At 41.2% G+C, this 19,582-nt stretch overlaps 1 protein-coding gene across 1 annotated transcript in view; it reads right to left on the reverse strand.

Annotated features, from left to right (window-relative positions):
• Positions 1-856: 856 nt before the first annotated feature.
• The window catches only part of LOC133124716 (leucine-rich repeat and calponin homology domain-containing protein 2-like), a 50,598-nt gene continuing 31,872 nt past the window's right edge, over positions 857-19,582 (reverse strand). Inside the window, exons 8-21 of the mRNA XM_061236144.1 lie at positions 18,646-18,739; positions 18,061-18,161; positions 17,858-17,925; positions 17,296-17,403; positions 16,666-16,743; positions 15,527-15,580; positions 15,217-15,265; positions 14,770-14,907; positions 13,510-13,563; positions 13,312-13,375; positions 10,929-11,041; positions 9,993-10,130; positions 9,238-9,315; positions 857-7,645 (exon numbers count right to left, since the gene is read on the reverse strand). Of these exons, the coding sequence (XP_061092128.1) occupies positions 7,526-7,645; positions 9,238-9,315; positions 9,993-10,130; positions 10,929-11,041; positions 13,312-13,375; positions 13,510-13,563; positions 14,770-14,907; positions 15,217-15,265; positions 15,527-15,580; positions 16,666-16,743; positions 17,296-17,403; positions 17,858-17,925; positions 18,061-18,161; positions 18,646-18,739 (1,257 nt within the window). The 3' untranslated portion in view covers positions 857-7,525. The remainder of the gene's footprint in view (positions 7,646-9,237; positions 9,316-9,992; positions 10,131-10,928; positions 11,042-13,311; positions 13,376-13,509; positions 13,564-14,769; positions 14,908-15,216; positions 15,266-15,526; positions 15,581-16,665; positions 16,744-17,295; positions 17,404-17,857; positions 17,926-18,060; positions 18,162-18,645; positions 18,740-19,582) is intronic.

Raw genomic sequence — 19,582 nt, forward strand, 5'->3', positions numbered from 1 at the left:
TTAAAGCAGTCTGGATACGAGCCTGTTAATTCTTGAGTACAATGCAATGCAATGGTGTTGGAGCATTCACACCCTGACTCAAGGGAAAGGTTACACAGCAAAACAATTTTCCCATGAAAATGAGCAACAAATGTAACCACAAAGAAAGAAGGAAAAAGTATCTAAAGCCAAATTATTTAGTGAGTGTCCAAATTTACTTCTGGCTTTTATAGCATTCATATAGTAATTTCATTGTATAATATGCGTAAACTGCAATGAAATACCCCAAAAACTTAAGTGAAATAGTTTTATTTTATTTTAGTTATCACAGAAAATATAAAATATTTATATAATTATAAGCTGACCTAAATTGGAAAACTGTATTAAACTAGCCTATATTAATCTAAAAAACAAGCCATATACAACAAGCTTAACTATATGAATACATGCAATAGTGGTATACATGCAATATACACTCCTAAAACCTTTCCACTCTGCTCAAACTCCTTTCTTGACAGAATGCTTAAAGTTACAAGAAATGTGACACTATGACCATGGGCTTTGCGATAATCTTAGCTTTAAAACTAATCTCACAATGTTTGTTTTATAAATGTTTGATTAGGAGTGCTTGACTGCCAGGCGGTGACCAGGGTTAACCAGTGGAATACAATCAGCCCTACCTGAGTTTCAAGAAAATGATGAGTAAATGTTTTTATATTTTCCTGTTGACCACACTGTCTCTTTACTATGTATCTAGCTAACTTTGCTGTGTAGCTCATTCTTTATAAAATTTTTAGTTGATAACTAATGTATTGGCATGAAAAAAGAAAAAAAGAAAAAAGAATTGACAAATGAAATGTATCACATGAAACACAAGTTGGAAAAAGACCACTTTATTATTTTTTTCCTTTATTCTTGAAATATTTCAGAAGTTCCCTACAATTTGTAGAAGATATATACATTTGTCTAATGTTTTCAATTTGGCATGCACATTTTTTAAATACAAAACATTTATATACAGAGCAAAGTTTGTGGGGATTTTTCCTGACATAAATGAAAATGAGCATTTCTAAATCAATAAAAACAGAAACACTGATATCCTTGCACAGAAAGTCCTGATATCATCGTCCACTTGAAAAAACAAACGTGGTGGAAGAGCAGTATAGAGGCTGAGCACACACAGGAATATTGAGGTGTGTCCCAAAAAAAAAGGCAATTTTCATTCTCCCAGAAAATGGATTTACACAAGTTAATTAAGGTACATAAAATACAATAGGTACCATAAGGCAGATTGCATGGGTCAATTTCGGTGTGTTTTTAACAGGAGTTTAATCCTCAAAATGAATCCACCAGACCAGGTAACTAAATTACAACTAGAACAGATATCCAAATGTGTAATGCAGTTTTCTGGCCTAACGGTTTAAACCTGAGGTTTTGCAATGGACCCCAGATATTCATGCTGATGTACTGTAACTTGTTGATTCAGGCTGATGCAAATTGAGGATTACTCAAGATCACTTGCATGTATAGTTGAAATCCAATCTTTCAATTGTGTCCCAACACAGATAAATAACTATCATGACACATTCCTGTTTACTATGTATGTTCCAATATGTTACTCACAGTTGATTCCTCACAGTAAGTTGTTATTATTCAGGAGAAAAATGTTTCCAGAAATTTCCAGCAATATTGACAATAACATTCCTACAATTGTGGTCTTTAAATGAGCTGAAGCCAGCACATCACCAGAGGGTCTCTGTGTATTGTAGTTTCTCACACTGTACACATTCAGGGAATGGCAGTGACATCACACACCTCAGCAAAAATACAGTATTACCACTCATTGAGTTTGCTACAATTGTCATCTGTAAGCATGGCTCAATTTAAGTGAATGGATTGCAAAGCTACGCCATCTGTGAAAATATTACTGAGAATACAGTTTTCTCAGTTTTCACATCTTTTGCAGTGCATTGACACTAAATGGACTAATATTTTGACATTATGTTATTCTATGGACCATAATAACATATTGTACAGGAATACAGAATACAATTTAGTGCATTTATAGCACTATAATAAGCTTTGGCGCTTTTTTAAATAAGCCAACAAAGCCAACTGGCTTCCCCTTTAATTATACTTCATTTGGCCTTTTTCTCCAGTTTAAGTCACAGACATGTATCTGATGGACTGAATACAGTTCACAATTTTAACCTGGTATTTAAAATTGAACTGGACCTTTAAAAGCAGTCATAAGCCTTACACCTACACATAAAACACACAGAACTGGCCTCAGCCAGGCGGACGGAGGCCCGTCAACATCAGATCCATGGGAAGAAGGACTTAAGACTTTGGTGTATCATCAATGAGGCATAAGGCACAGCGCCCACTTACAATAGTACTCAAATAACTTTCATAAGATTGCCTGTGATGCGGAGTGTCCAATACGGCTGGAGTCATCGCTTACAGAACACCTTTAGCATAATATGACATTTCCGTTTTGTCCAGGGATGGTGTTTGGCTAGACATACCAATGCCTCACTGGCATGGTCGACCAACCCCATCCCTCAATTTGTTTCAAATCATTTTTAATCCTTCCAGAGAACGTTGCTCATTTCATACTCCCAAGAAAATACACATTGAACAATAACATTGACACATATATCCTTCCTCTTAAGAAATCTCTAGAGACAGTAATCTCTGAAAAACATTAGCCCGATAGCTGTAGTGGGATTTGAGATACAAGCTTGCTACATCATTGCAAAACTACTGTAAACATGGAGATATCATTCAGCAGTAGAGTGTATTTAGTCAGCTGAGCTGGTGTGCTTTAGCAAAAGGGAAGTAACATGGGTTCAGGCTTCTGGCAATGGAAGGACAGATGTATACTGTCTGCAGCACAGATCAGTGGGGAGCTGGCCTAAACTCTCCTACTATGTTTGTTGTCATTTTGACCCCATTTAGCGTTTGACATCTCGCAAAAACCAGTTTAAAAAAAACATTTTTCTATTTTGGTGAAATTAAATAGAAAATATGCAATAAGCATAATACTTTGCATGTGTTGTATGGGCTTATTTCGACCCTCTGTAACTGTATAAAATATGCAACCATTTTCATTTTATTTCCAGATTTGTTTGTGGATGATTCTGGTGGCACTTTCCCATACAGGTGACAAACCTTCACTTCCTGTACCTCAGGATCTAAAGTGAGATGTTTCTACCAAAGGGTTAATGCCAGCAGTATAGAAGCACCTCAGAATAAAGTGTGGGTACCATAAAACACCCCTACTTCCCTCCAAATGCATGACGGGAAGTAGAATAATTTCTGATGTACAGAGCTGTCTTTATCTGAAACACCATCCTGATGGCGACACACTGAACTTAAAAGAACACAACCAAGTACAATCACAACATGAATAAACAGATATGGCAAGTTTGCAAGTGATGCTACAAAAGAAGAAAAACAACCAAGAAGTTATGGCACTGCAAGCTGTCAAAAGGGGCTTGGCATTGAAATACTTGGCAAAGGGAGTGACAGATATTCCCAGCAAGAGATCACTTCAAAATCAAACATAGGGACTCCATGTGTGGCCCTGGGAGTGAAAAATCATGTGCAATCAGAGTGAATCTGAACAAAGGACACATATGATGACAGGCTCATTTCTTTACATAAACACTGACAGCACAGTGAACAAAGAAACAGGGCTTCGGCTACAACACCATGTCCTTCTCACCACCCCGTCAGACGCTAAATTAGGCGTAAAGTGTTCAACGCCCTATCAACCACAACAGCAAAATAAACAGTACCAGGAAACTGAATACGGCTTATCCTTAGAGTTCAATAATACACTTTGAAAATGTTTTCACACTGAAAAGCAAATTACAAAATAAAAAATAAATACATAAATAGAGATTCCCTGAAATAAATAATCACATGTATTACTGTATTTGCCGTGATCACAGGAGGAAAGGAGCATTAGTTTGACCATTAAACATTTCTGCAACATCGACAGGAAAGCAGGAAACTTCAATTCATGGATAATTATAAAACCTTACAAAAATAAGTTACATTAATTTAACAATGTACAATTAAAAAATCATCAGACCATGCAAACATAATATTGCTGGTATCTATAAGGAATGGTAAATGCAGTATAAGCTTAGCCAAATTCTTCTGAGCTAAAAAAAGAGAAAAGCGTGTCAATGCAAGGCATGGCTTCACACCAAAACTACTGCCCTAGAAAAAAAAAATGCCTGCCTGCCAAACACCAGTTGTTTATTCATGTTCTGCCATCTAGCTTGTAGTCCTTCTCCCTGACTTTCCATTGACACAACAAAAATGAGGTTAGACACTGGTCTTCCTTTTTTGTGGGGTGGTGGGGTGGGGGAGGGGGGGTCCTGCACGACATCACCATCCCACTAAATAAATTATACTTCATTGTTTTTAAAAAGCCACTCATTCTACAACACTAATGAAAAAGGAAGCAGGTGTTATCATACCATATTGTTTGGCGATCTGCTTTTAAATGGCTAGCCATCAAAAAAGTATTGCAATCTAAGTATTTGAAGCAAATATGAAAGCAGGCAACTAACTGCTTAATGCCTTTTTGTAAACTGTTTTCAGTGCTCTTCTGTGACTTTCAGAACAGAGAAATGTGGTATCCAGTTTGACTGATATTTACTGCTAAAGACATCAATCAACTTTTGCTTTTACTTCATTGGTAAGTCAAAATGTACAGATAAGTATTGATAATATGCCTAAATAATGACTAATTTAGCATATATAAAAATATATTAAAATTCTAGTCCTTAGCAGTTGTTGTTGAAATGTCAAAATGTAATAAAGTCATGCATAATGAATGATATTTAACAATTACCACAGTAGCTATTCTGGAAGTTCAGATTTTCTGCCGATAGTTTAGCACTAGAGCATCTAACTGAAGCAGGATTACGCATAGGAACAAAGTAAGAACAAGCTTGTGTTTTGGAATAATGTATTTTCATACAAGCTGTGTAGAAAATGAAAGCTGGAATGTAATCTATCCAAATTGAATGTCATATACAGTATGTCTGTGTGATGTCAGTGCAGAACGTTGAAACTGTTGTTATTTTATGATAAGAAGTATAAAATAGCAGCATCATACATAGTGTAAAACAAAATATTGTGAGCAGGAAACGTCTTGCTTAATCATGATAAATTCACCATTCACCACCAATGAAGTTAGTACTCAAACCATTCCAAGTTCATTGTCAGCAGTATGGCACTCGATTCCAAGCACCAGAGCCCAGGATATCAATAATAAATGAAGAATCCCAGGGCTCCAAATTCGGCACAAACAGACTGGAACAGAGGAGATATCACAGGAGTACTGGTACAAATGCCTTAGGATTCTGTATAAAATCAGAACTGTTCATAAAGAGGGTTTTTTGAATGGCTGTGTAGCAAGCAAGTTGACACATACATTGGCACATACATTGTGCAATGTTAAACGACTTTGCATCACAGTTGTTTTTTCTTGAAATTTGAATTTGAATGCTTCATTTAAAATAAATAATGGGATGAACTCAGTTTTTGTATCACAGTGTCAGTGGGAGTCCTAGCACAGCAGTTCCCAACCTCGTTAGGTCTACCATACTACATGTTTTCTTTTCAACTCCCAATTTGGCACACCTGATTCTACTACTTAGCAGCTCAAGGAGATCCTTAGCTGTTGCATGAGGTGTGCTTTGCTAGGGATGGAGTGAAAACCTACAGGATGCTACTATAGATCTCCGGGACCAGGGTTGGGAACTACTGCCCTAGAAAGTACCAAAATTGTCAGCACCATGATGACCCTCACCACTAAAGTAGTGTGATCAGTGGGCCATGATGCTTTTCTGAACATGTACATTTGTCACTACAGTAGAACCCCATTCATCCAAACTGACCGGTGAACCGAATGACCTTCCCGCCAGTTACCATAGCCTACCCTGGTGAGTTGTTTTTTTCAGCAGGGTAGCCTAGAAATGGCGGGTGCAAAGTGGAAAAGAATATGCCTCACCATGGAGACCAAATTTACATTTTGGCTAGACCTCACAAGGGAGTAAATCTAGATACCATAGCCACGGAAAACAAATGTAAAGAAAATGTGTGTTGAAAAATTAATGGATTTATGGTATCCCAGTAGCGTACTGTACAGAATCCAGGCAAACAGGCTACAGTTGTACAAATGATTTCCCAGACAGTGAGGAGGTGGGGGATTCCCCTGCACACTGGGATTCCCCCGCAGTTTGCAGTTCACTAACCACCAACCATTTCTAAATCCGCGACTGGATTTTATGAGTTTCTACACTTAATTTGTGTGTGATGGGAAGGGGGGCGGCTGGGATTAATGGCTCTGTTCAGTAGTGCTCCATCTGCGTCTGACTGAATTCCTTTAGATTTTGTTTAAACGTGGCAATGTTGAGAGAACGTAGCCTACTATATTGGAGTGAGTTTTTCCGAAGCATGTTGTAGTGGTAATAATGTCTTGGCATTCGCTCATTTTGCAAGTGTTTCCCAAAACAAGACACAACTCAAGTAGTATGTGTAATTTGTATTTTTCCACGACATCCTGGGACAGGTTCCAAGTATTGCATGGCCTGTTTATCCCTTTCAGGCGTCATAACGACAAAAAGACAAAACAATTGTCTGAAAATCTAAACATAGGCTACGTAGAACTACGTCCCCTACCCTACCACAAGTGTGCGTTTTTCAGACATGAGCGGTTTTGTGAAAATCTTCTCATGTTCTACTGCTTCTGCAAGTTGAATTTTTGTTGATTAAAAAGGCTATTGAAACTGTAAATTGGATAGCCTACTTAAGTTCAATTATGTTGAAGAAAGTGCAGTTTGCTAGCACTGACGTCTTGATGTCATTTTGATTCCGTATTGTAAACAAACCTCAAGAAGGCTATCTTCAAGTAATTCTTTGGAGTTACTCTTGGAAAAACTCACACCACATCTTGGGAAATTTTCAAGAGATGTCTTGAAATTGTGCATGAAGTAAGTCGTGCATTTTCAAGACATGTCGCTTCCGGGAAACTCACCCCCGTTCACTAGTCTATTGATTTTAGGTTTAAGGATCACACTGCGAGTAGATAAAACAATATTCTTATGGTTCTTTGTGGTGAAGTTTAAATAAATGACTAGGATTGATTTAGGTGACAGATGTTTTATGTATATTCATTCATGTTTCGCTTAAGCAACTATTTCAGTTTTCCGAACGACCGGCATTCCATAGGTGTCGGATAAAGGAGGTTCTACTGCATTCATCAATAACTAGTTGCTTTGTTACCCCATGTCACAAAGTAAAACTAGGTTTGACTTGAGCAGCATGGCTCTGTATTCGAGGGGTTGTCTTGGTGGAGGCGACACATTCACGAGAAGGAAGTCCCGGCTGATTTCATACGTGAGAGCGGTGTGGGGGTCCTCTCCCACCTCGATCGGCTGTATCCTGGGCAGCCCCTCCACCCTCATCCCACGGACAGACACACGGAGAGGCAGAGCAGGGAGAGCTACGTGGCGGTGTGCTACACAGCCGAGAGCTGCGTCGGCCTCGACGCTGGCAACTCCAGCAGGGCCTGGACCGTTATTCCCACTTTTACCAACCCCCGCTCCTCGAGGATATGATGAGGTAAACACAGCTTATCCTGGGAAAAAGGGGGGCAAATCGATATAACCGTATCTCAGTTATTCTCGTCTTCAAACTTCCAGATAGACACCATGTACAGAGTAGACAAACGGTGGCTTTTGTTAAGAATGCCATTTTGTTAATCAATGTGCTTCTCATCCTTATGGACAACGTCAAATATGGTTTGTAAAAATCATATATGTTCATGAGTATGTTTTAATAAATGAAACAGGCAGACAAGATATTTATTTTTACATGATTATGGCCCAATTTATATATAGGGACACATCAGAAAGGATTGTCAAGTGCCTTATATGTTAAAACACTAGTGAACTAAGTTAATTGTATATTTTCTGTATACTTTATTTTCAATGCTTTTGCATATGGGAACCTACACACCCAGTCAACAGCCAACAGTCTGAACTTATGTCCCGTAATTTAAGAATTTTCTCAGGCTGAATGTAAAGCCCTGGGCTTATTTCCAATTCTTTAAAAAGGTAGCGCAATGGTAGCTAAGATTAGACCATGCTTATGGTAAAGTATTCCATCTTGATTAGATTACTGGAACTAACTATTCCAGTCTAAGCAGTTATGCTTTGTCCAGGCGCCATCTGGTTCAAAGTTTTTATTTAGGAATAGTGAAAGGGCTGAATCCTGGCTGAACTCCACTGGCTTCCTGTTATTGTCAGAATGAATGATAAAACTTCAGTAATTACTTTTAAAGCTGTGCATGGCCCAGCTGCTTCCTATATTTCTGAGCTTTTATTGTCGGAGTGTGATTGGCCATATACACACTACACTAGTTCACTCAGATTAGATCACAGGAAAACCATATCATACAGGGACACAAGAACAGTCTTTGACTGGCATCCACGCATTCCTCAAGAAATGTAGCTAAAATGTCAGATGACATAAATTAAGTAATTAAGTAATTAAGACCAGCAGTTGGCATGAAAACCGGAAACAGATACAGCCCTCGTTGCCCACCCCTGGCGTAAAAGATACGCCTTCTTCAAGCCGCATCGTCCAGATGCCACAGGCCGTGAATCTGAAGAGATCAGGGCGCTTTTGTAAGCGGCGATCCTCCCTGCTGAGTCCCTCCACCCCCCTCGGAGCGGTGGGCCAATTACGCCGCTCCCTCGTGTGCCGGCCAAACTCGGCTTTGGCAGGACCAGGGTTCACGCCCCTCGGTGCGCAACTGCATCAAAGGTCCGTTACTTTAGCTGTACACCACCACGGCACTATATGTTCCATTTTATTGTGTACCTTAATATGCCCTGATACTTTTCACTGCTGTCTAGGTTTAGTTGGTCTGATTGTATCAGTGTTATCTTGGTTGATATTATCCTATTTTTGTTTTCTTATTTTATTGTCTTCTTTTTTTGTAAAGTGCATTGGGCGCCATGTTCTGGAAAAGCGCTATATAAATGAAGTTGTTATTATTATTATTATTATTATTATTATTATTATTATTATCTAACAGTCCAGTCAAATTCCAAACCAATTCTCATACAGCAAAGTGAGGTTTTTTTGTATGGGAATAATATTTAGGGGTTTAGGACTAAATTGAATGGGGCGTTTCTAAAAGAGGAGCCCACTAGGAAGGTTTACCTGTGGCACACCAAGCTTCTTGCAGGCATCCAGAAAGTTCTCCACATTTCTGCGACATTTGGCCATGCTCAGCTTTGGCTGTAGGACAAAAAATATATCAGTATTTGGATTCAAATACCTTTCTATGCTTTACCGAGCTTTGAACCGATGGAACCGATTAAAAAGTGTGAAACCAGGCACAGAAAACAATTATGTATTTGGCCCAGGTCTGGTAGGCAGAGAGTGAAGTGCTGAAACCACGACCCAAGAGAAATAGCATTATAAATTATCTTTTGCATCTGCTTGTGAAAATATTCGCCAAAAAGTTATTTGATCTGCCGTGAATCCGGGAATCATCCCAGATGGATTTATTACGACATTCTCGCCACTCCCTGTTAACCCTAGAAAGGCTGACAGCTTTAAGTCACTTTTTAAAACAGATTGGGTCATTATTATAAGTATTATAAGTAAAAAAAAAAAAAAAAATCTGAATTTCCCCCATTTTCTTCCTGTGTTTTCCGATCACCCATGGATCACCCGAGGAAACGCCACCACAACCACGTCCCCCAGTAGCCGGGAAGATAACTTTTTATTAATGCAGGAAATTTCACATAATCATGACGGCCAGTGTCTCTGACTGTTTTTTTCCTTCTCATCTAGCCAAATAAATCAAGCAAAAAATATGATCCTAGCACAAGTAAAGACACAGTGAGAACATGAAGAAACAACAACAACAACAAGGACAACAACCAAGAGCTTAAAAAATGAGGTCTCACCACTGCAGGGGAGGGAACATGGATGCTAGCTACGGAGCGAGGTCGAATGTGATTGGCCAGGTGGCACAGGACCACCCCATCCATCAGAGCCCCGCCCACGTCATCCGGGAGCAGGACCTTCAGCCTGGACTCCAGGTTCTGCGACAAGGGACAGCAGCCTCGATGAGAACAGCCGCTAGGGAAGTCCTGGCTAAACTCCCAGCCTGGTTTTTTCAATCCTCCACCTCACTGTCCCGATTCAATGGGCAAAAGCATTGTTCTGTCCCTCACTGCCTCAGCTAGTGTGTGGTGAGAATTCTGGCACAAAATGTCTGCCATGCATCACCCAGGAAAAGCGTTATATAGGAAAGTGTTATATAAATGTAATGATCTATCCATCTATGTATCTAGACAAGGATGCAGGATTGGAAAAAAAAAATTGCCAGTGTTTGCCAATAAACATTGATGGGCAGTATTTCATTTTAAAAAACATTCATAAACCCTCTGAATTCTTAATTTAAATGGTTGCTTCGGCCAGGAATAGAGGTTGGAAGTCTTGGGAAAGTCAGAAAGTAAAAGTCGTGCCTTGTTTTGCTTGCACTCACTAGCTCAGCCAGCTGATTTTACTCGCTTTTTTATTTTTTATTTTATTTTATTAGTCATCTCTTGGCTGGAGAATTGTGTAAAATTGCCAAATCCACGTGACTGGAACAAAGTATTGGATAGGAATTTTATTTTCTGACCCAGGATTGTCGACTTCTGGTCTGTAAATATCAGAATCGTCACTAGACACGTTATTGTGCAGTGGAAGAAAAGACAGTAAAAGTGTGTACATATTTCATCATTCTAAACTAGGTGTTGGATGCTGGCGGCTAATCTGCAATTTGTGGGAAAAACGAAAGAACTGTTCGCGGTTCTTCGGTGAAATCTCACGCGAGTCATCCGATCGCCACTGACCTGGCGCAGGAGCTGGATCTGCTCCATCTCCTCCCGCATGTGCTCCATCCTCCGGCGGATGGTGAACCCGGGATCGGAGGGGCTGTGCTCCGGGTTACTCCCTCTGGAGAACGCTGGGAAGGCACCGGAGGACAGGGACGGGGAGGGGGTGAAGACCTGCACTTCTCAGCTGCACTCGTATCCCACGTTACCCCTGGGCATTCTACATCATCACAGTCATCTGTACACTACACTTATTTAGCCACAGTTGATAGGACTAAGCAGGGGACAGTCCCCCCATGGAGAAATGTGAGGTTAAGGGCCTTGCTCAAGGGCCCAACAGTGGTGGCTTAAGTCCAGGACTTGAACCACCAACCTTCTGGGTCCCAGACATGTACCTCAGCCACTGGGCTACAAGCTGCTGTGCTTACTTTATATGTCATGTTACTGTACTGCTTGCTCTGATCTGCATGACCGAGGCAAAGCTAGTGCTAACATCAAATGTAGGGATTGTGCTTTTACTCACAGTTAAGCTTAGCAACACACAAAAATATTGGGGTCTACGTTGGACCAGCCATATAAAAGGCTTGCCCATGCGCTGGTTTGAGCCCAGCATTTGGTAACTAAGTAAGACTGCTGCACATTCTTCAGCAGTGCATGTTGAGAGTAGGGATGGACAGTTTCAGTATCTTCATGGTATAGCTACCGCTATAATGCTGGATTTAAAGGTACAATAGGTAAGATTTTTGTGTTAAAATATTGTTACAAGACTCCTTCCCATCATTGAAAAAGGTTGACTCGGGTTTCAAAATATTCAGTTAACGGCCCGACATTCTGTACCAAAACATTGTATAATCACAATAATTCAAGCTCATCGGTTGAAAATGGGTTCTAATTGTCATAGTCAATGTAATTTAAATGTCAGCGTGTTTACAGAGAAGGGGGTGGGATAAACAGTGTTGACGACAATCATTACCATTGATCTGCAGACCTTTTGGATTCACATACTTTTCTACACTTTACTGTGCTTGCCTGGTGTGTTGTAACCTATGAAATACTCTCAAATAATGCAAACCCCAGCTTAGTTGGCTCAACTGTACCAGGCAAGATCAATCAAGCATAGAAAATGACATGTACAGAACTTCCCTTGGGAGCCAACAAATTCCTGGAACAGAAAGGTCTTAAAACGCTCTGGGCTGAAGCTCATTGTTAGTACATTAATTTACTAATGCTAGTCTGTGGGTGTGGTGTAGAGCTAAAGTGTACATATTGCTCAACTTGAAGCCAAATTAAATTATTATTACTTTTCTATTGAAACTTTCCCATATGAACTCTGTTTATTAGATTTCCACAGGTTAACACTGAGAGAATGTGTTTACAATTGAATATTTCTGCAAGCTGCAAGGTCATGAAATCACATGCCTGTGAGTATTGGCCGTTTTTATTTTTTTATATGGACATTTATCTTTCAGTTGGTCCTTTCCCGGGTCATATTCACATTAAGGCCAATGAGCAGGGTGGTATATGAGCTCAATGACAAGAAATGCATCCTACTAAGAGAGGGGTCTATGACTGATAATTAACCTGACACACAAACCTTCATAGAGCAAAACAGAAACTGTTTAGATTACTCAAAATGTTTGTGTTTTGATCCCCGAGTCTGTTTTTGCACAATAAAGGCATGTCGTAACTTCACTGGCACTTCCTAGGGGTGTACAACCCTCTGAAGTTGGGGAAGGGCGTTCCAGTACTGGGATGGGCCAGCAAGCATTGATGTGGAAAGGAAAAATACCCAGCACGCTGCAAGCCAGCAAACAAAAACCAGGACAGATGCACTATATGAGACTCATTACCCAGACAACTTCACACGGACAAGCCAGAAATGAGAGAGGGCGAAGCACTAGAGTCAAAACCCCAGAGCTATAGAAATATCCTCCCATCATGTATTACAATACATTACATTACATTAATTACATACGGTCTTATCCAGAGCGACTTACAGTTGATTTTAGACTAAGCACAAGCCATGCAGGGTTAAGGGCCTTGCTCAAGGGCCCAATGGCTGTGTGGATTGAACCAGCAACCTTGCGGGTCCCAGTCATCTACCTTAACCACTACGCTACAGGCCACCCTACGTGTACACTGTGTAGGGTACGCATGTGTCCACACCATGTAGTTCCTTGCAAAACATAAACTCAGTGAGCACTTTATTTGGTATTTATTAAACTTTGTCATAAAAAAATAGAACAATAGCCAATACGAGCTAAACTAATCAAAACTAAATAGTCTATATGACAAAAAAACATGTGAGACTGAGGTTAGACTCTCATGTAACAGGTGAGGGTTGCATTTATAAAAATTATATTTTTAAAAATTCCAAACAGGAATAGAAACATAGTTTTACCTGATCTCGGTTTCAAACCAAACACTGTTAATCCTGTGCTGACATCTGCAGAGTGCATTCCTTCCTGTAATTAAAATATTGTTTTAAAATATTATCATAAATATCATAATTTTGAGAAACAGCAAAATCCTACAAACACAAACACACGCGCACACACACACACACACACACACACACACACACACAGTGTGAACCCACCCCACACTCATTGCTGTTTGCGCTGAGACCTCTCCGGGCAGCCTGGCACTTGTACTGTAAAGGAAGATGGAAAGTATTTAGAAAAATATTGGACAACCTTTTCGGAGGGATCTTGGACCACTCCTCCATGCAGAAAATTTCAATATCTACCATACTCTTAGGTTTGCCCTTGTCGAACGCGCTCTTCAATTCAGACCACAGGTTTTCAGTAGGGTTCAAGTCCAGAAACTGAGAAGGCCAAGTGGTATGATGGTCTATCTACAGCCAAATTTCAACTTCTGGCCAAAGGCAGCCAGGTACCGGGTTTCATTGTGCCATTGAGCTTAACCTGATCCCCTTGATCACAAGCAGCCAAAAAGCCCCAAAGCATCTATGATCCACCACCATTTACTGTGGGTATCTGCCATTTTTCCATCCTTGACAAAAATTCTGATGGTGTGCATGGCCAACAAAGTTTAATTCTGATCTCCTCTGAGCACAGCACGATTGACTACATTTTACAGTTTCATTGACTACATTTGGAACTCAGGAACTACAACTTATGTGTTGCTCTCAGAGCTTGTTGACATGGAGGTGGCATTTATCTGTTATTAATCTGATTTCGAAACTTGAATATGCACGTTTTCTATAAGAATATTACAATTAGAGTGAAAGTAAGTAGCATCCCCAAATGCTTGAAGAGAAAAATTGGAATCATTGTCAGTACAGTTTATTTTATACAATCAATTTACATGAAGCTTTCCAATATTTCTTGAGGTGACTGTGTGCTTGACTGCCATGCGTGACTGCTACCAGCTATGCAGGGAGATTCACTCTCGCATGATGAGGCAGAGGAAGTGCTTCCTGTGTGAGCCATCAGCACAGGCTCAGGCAGGATATGACATCATCCTGTGCGCTGTATCCCTGCACAAAGACTAAATGCTGTGGCTGGGCCCGACACTCATCCTCTGTTACACACTCCACAGTAGAACACAGACTGCACTTTGTCCCCAAGCCTGCTGGTATTGCTGATGCTATCTGAACTCGCATGTTCCCTAGTCCTCACGCTGGGGCAAGTTCCTGTGAACTTCCACAGAACCTCTGCTGGAGCTGCCAGAATAGTCTATTTGTGAGGTGTCACAGATAAGGTTCTGGTCCGTAGCCAATCTAGGAGGTAGCAATCAACACCAGTATCAACAGACAATCAGTCATGTGCTACATGGCTTTCCTCCAGCAGTTCCATGGAAAAGGACGCTACTCTGGGAATACAAGCTTCATCACCTTCAGATAATCTTTCCGCAGATACTTGTTACGCCGCCGCTCCTCGCCCAGGTGAAGAACGGCGTGCCCTTCCGGCCATTTTGGCTCCGAGTCGGCCGGGTTGGCTTTTTGGGAACCGTCCACAGAGGAGGAGGAAGACTGGGGAAAAACAAAGCAGCACAAAACAGTCAAGCCATTGTGCAGTGCCTAGGGAGAAAGTTCTTATGATTCTTGGGGCCCAAAAGCCCCACGTTCAGGGGGCCTACAGAATTCCTGGCTATTCCCCTGCCTGAGTGCAAACAGGAGAAAAACTACACAGAGAAAGAAGAAGACAATCAACAATATTGTCTAAATGCAAATGTTAGTATCGAAAAAACACCGGAAAATCCCTTAGACTTGACTGGTAAATGAAAAAGTATCATTTTACCATTGGTGAGAGTCACAGAGAGGTAAGGGTTGGTGACTTACCTGACTAGAAACAGCTGACTCTCCCGTGCTTCCCTCTTCTAGTGAGGAACTAGAACAAACAAAGATGTGCCTTTATGCAACCATCTCAATTTCATTTCATTTTAATGCTAATTTAAAGCCAAAGCACGCACTACATGTGAATGATGAGTTTAATGCTCATTTAAATCGATCCTGCATGGTACATGGTAACTTGTTTAGCTTGAGCCTCAGATCTCATAAGTGTTATAGCTTCAACCTATGTTAGCTTTTGTGATGCAGAACTGCATAAAAACAGAAAAGCATGGAAGAATGACAGTGCAATGCATTGTACCTCCTGGGCGATCTCTGTTTACTGTTTGTGCTGCTCCCTGATTGGCTGAGGAATCTGGAAGTGAAGAGTGAATGCAATAATTGGTCCGATAATACATTTTAAATCCATTGAAAATTAGGCTGTCTTTCCCTTTAGTTGTATTGCATGATCACATTTAAATGAATTGTGTGACAAAAAGAGACACAAAAAGCCCAGCTCTAGTCTCACCAAACACTCGCCAACCAGCCCATACCTGCATACACACACATGCACAAACCAGGTCACCCAGACCTGTATACACACACATACTACAGACACACTACAGGAACACTCACTATACATACTTGCCACTTCAAGCATACCATACAAACACCCAGACCTGCATACACACACTACACACAAATTACACATGCTACAAACATACCATACAAACACTCAACAAAACACCCAGATCCACAAACAGACACACCTCACAAGCACAAAATAATACACCCAGGCCTGCATACACACACATACTACAAACATACCATAAAAACGCTCACCAAAACACCCAGACCTGCATATGCACACACACAGTACAAACATACTACACACACTACAAACATTCCATACAAACACACACCAAAACACCCAGACCCGTATACACACACATACTACAGACACACCACAGGAACACTCACTAATACACCCAGGCCTGCATACACACACACACACTACAAGCATACCATACAAACACTCACCAAAACACCCAGACTTGCATACACACACACACACTACAATCATACCGTACAAATACTCACAAACACACCAAAGCCTGCATATACACACACTACACACACACACTACACACTACAGACACGCCATATAAATGGTCACCAACACTGAGACCTGCATATACACACACTACACAAATACACACCTAGACCCGCATATACACATACTACACAAATACACACCTAGACCCGCATATACACACACTACACAAATACACACCTAGACCCGCATATACACATACTACACAAATACTACCCACATACACCACACACAGACACACACACCCAACCCACACACACACACACACACACACACACCCGACCCACACACACACACACACACCCGCCCCACACACACACAGGTTCTCTTCCCCTGCCTCGTTCTACCTTTGTGCCCGAGCAGTGGCCCTCCGCCGGTGGAAAAGGCTCTGACTGAACGACGCTCTACATATGAGCGACCGTCGCCTTGGTGATGCACGCACCAATCCAAGAAAGAGTGATGAAGGGAAGGAGGAAGGGAAAAGGCAACGCCGAGAAGACAGGGAGGGTTTGTTAGTACAGCAAGAGGAAAGCAAGAGATGGCTGGAAAGAAGGCATAGCCATAGTTTTGTCATGAAGTCATGAATGATAAAGGTCTGCACTGCTGCAGTGGTCTGCTACATAATGAAAAAGAAAAACATGAATTCTTTAATCAGTTTAATTGGTGACTGTGGTATCACATGTAAAGACCTTAATTCAAGCACTGGGGTTTGGGTCAATTGCATTTCAGTTCAGTCCACTAAATGAAACATTAAATTCATGAATGGAGAAATGGACATAATGTTCGATAAGGATTTTTGTTTCACTGACTGAATACATGGAACTGACCCTAACCGTGTCAGGCAATCGAACAGTATGAGTTTATTCTCACAAAGAAGAGAAAAGAGACAGGATGTGAGGGCCAGGGCTCATATGATGGTGGATTCTGGGAAATCTGTGATGTCACAGGAGGGGTCAGCTGACCACAGTGAAACATACCTGTTCTGCTGCTCCTGTTGCAGCAGCTGGGCTGCTATCTTCCTCAAGTCCAAAACTTCCTTTACTTCATCCTCCTCTTCCTCCTCTGCCAGGGGCTCCTTCTCTGAACTAAAAACAGACAGATAGTGATGAACTACAGGCAGAACAGAGTGAGAGTCCTGGTTGGTGACAACCCTGCTGTAAAATCAAGCTATGTCAGCTTGACCAGCTTGAAAATTGTCATAAGCTGGTCTAGCTGGATATGAGCTGGCCAGCCAGCATGGCCAAGCTGGTCATAAAGCTGGTCTAGCTGGGTATTAGCTGGTCAATCAGCTAGTGCTGGTAGCTTGTGTGAGCTAGTAGCTGGCCAACTAGCTACCAGCAGTTTCAAGCTGATCAAGCCATGTCAAGCAGGGAGCTGGTCTAAACTGGTCAACCAGATAAACCATGTTGAGCTGGGAGCTGGTCTGAACTGGTCAACCAGCTACACTAGGTTGAGCTGATCTGAACTGGTCTAGCCGCTACCAGCTGTTTCAAAACATAGCTTGAGTTGTTTTTTTTCCAGCAGGGAACAGCATCTTACCCCGATTCCTCCTTCCCGTTTTCCTTGTCTTCATTTTGGTGTGACTTGTTCAGCACTTTCTCAAGCTCCTGAAAGAACCCACAATTAGAAAAAAGATTCATGTCAAGGAATAGATTCAATGCAGTTGGGACAGCCAATCAGGATCGGATGCATTAAGCACTTTTTACAAGAACAATGATACAAAATGGAGGGGGGTTCCACACCTTCATACAGGACACATAGCGGGTGCTCTGCTGCACATCTTCCTCAGACAGAGCTGCCTCTTCCTCCGTGCTGGGATCGATGAAGTCATAGGCCTCCTGATCTGCTCAAATACAGCCCAGGGCACGGTTACAAAACCTCACAACTGGACAGGTTATATAAATACCATCTGATATTTACAGAGACAAGTCTTCCATTAATTTCATATTGGTACAATGGCTACAATCACCAGTAGCCACAGTCTTTAATCATCTGACAATCTTTCTAGAATGCTTGCAGCCTATCTGCCTTCATACTGTATGTAAGTGTGAACATAATGAGATGTTTTACAGAGTGTGAGCCAAAGTTTGGGTTATTGTAGTTAAATAACTGAGCAATTTTACCATTGCTGCTCAAGACTTTGCTCAGAGCTTATAATAATAATAATAATAATAATACTAATATGCAGTTAATGTGCACTACCCAATCCACAGAATGAAGGTGTACGTACATTAGAGGAGTATCTCGGACTGCAGAAGGGGTGGGAGGTAAACAGATAATGGGTTCTGGGTGAAAGTGTGAAGGTGTGAAGGGGCGTCTTCAGGTACCTTTACTTTCCAGTTTGGCGAGTAGCAGGTGGGCGTCGGCTCGTGCCGTCTCCGACACCTGTGAGTGCAGACTGATGGTGTCGTCATCGGAGGGCTGGCGGGGGTGTGTAGAGGGAGGGTTGGCAGAAGGCAGAAATCAGGACTCATGCTTATTGTACAGGCCTAAGACTGCAATCCCCACGTGGAACAAATGACCATTAGGTCGAATTACAACATCCAATATGCATTAAAGACAAGCTGAAGCGGAAGTGATACAATGTATACACAAGACACAGATATTCCTGGGAGAGTTTTTGAAGGGCGAGGAGTCGATATGATGTCAAATGATGAGAGGTACGTCAAATGAGGATGCGCACTGCTGCGTGAAAAGGATATTAATTGGAGGGGAACGGACATTTGATTGACATACATGCACACTGGTACACGGTGATCTAAAATCTAAATTCAAATCGTTTTTTAGGAAGTGAAAGGAGAACTGCGGCGCTAACTTCCCTTTCAGCTCGTCCTTAAGAGTTCAATTCACCCGGAAACAGCCCCAAGGATGCACAAACTTTCTTAAAAATACCCTCAGCTAATCTCGCATCATTTAAAAAACAACAGCCTCCGGGGGAAATCGGTCCGCAAACGGAATTCAGCAGCTCTGGGAGCATGTGAGCGGGATGCTGAAAACAGGAGGTGTTCCCCCTGTTAGGCCCCATGCACATCAGGAACTATAAAAACAAAAACTGAGGGCAAAATCAGGAAAACTATGAGCCATGCTCTCACATTTGTGTCATTTTAATCAACTTTATATACAGTGATTCCAAAGTGTTTCATATCTTTGTTTTCAGCACAAACTCAGCTGCAATAATATGTAAGTAGGTCAGAATTATATGTTTGTTGTAAATTGCTATAGAATCACATAATTTGTGAACAGTAGTTTTGAACACATACAGGA

Source organism: Conger conger, chromosome 3 (assembly GCF_963514075.1).
Source record: "Conger conger chromosome 3, fConCon1.1, whole genome shotgun sequence".
Taxonomy (NCBI): domain Eukaryota; kingdom Metazoa; phylum Chordata; class Actinopteri; order Anguilliformes; family Congridae; genus Conger; species Conger conger.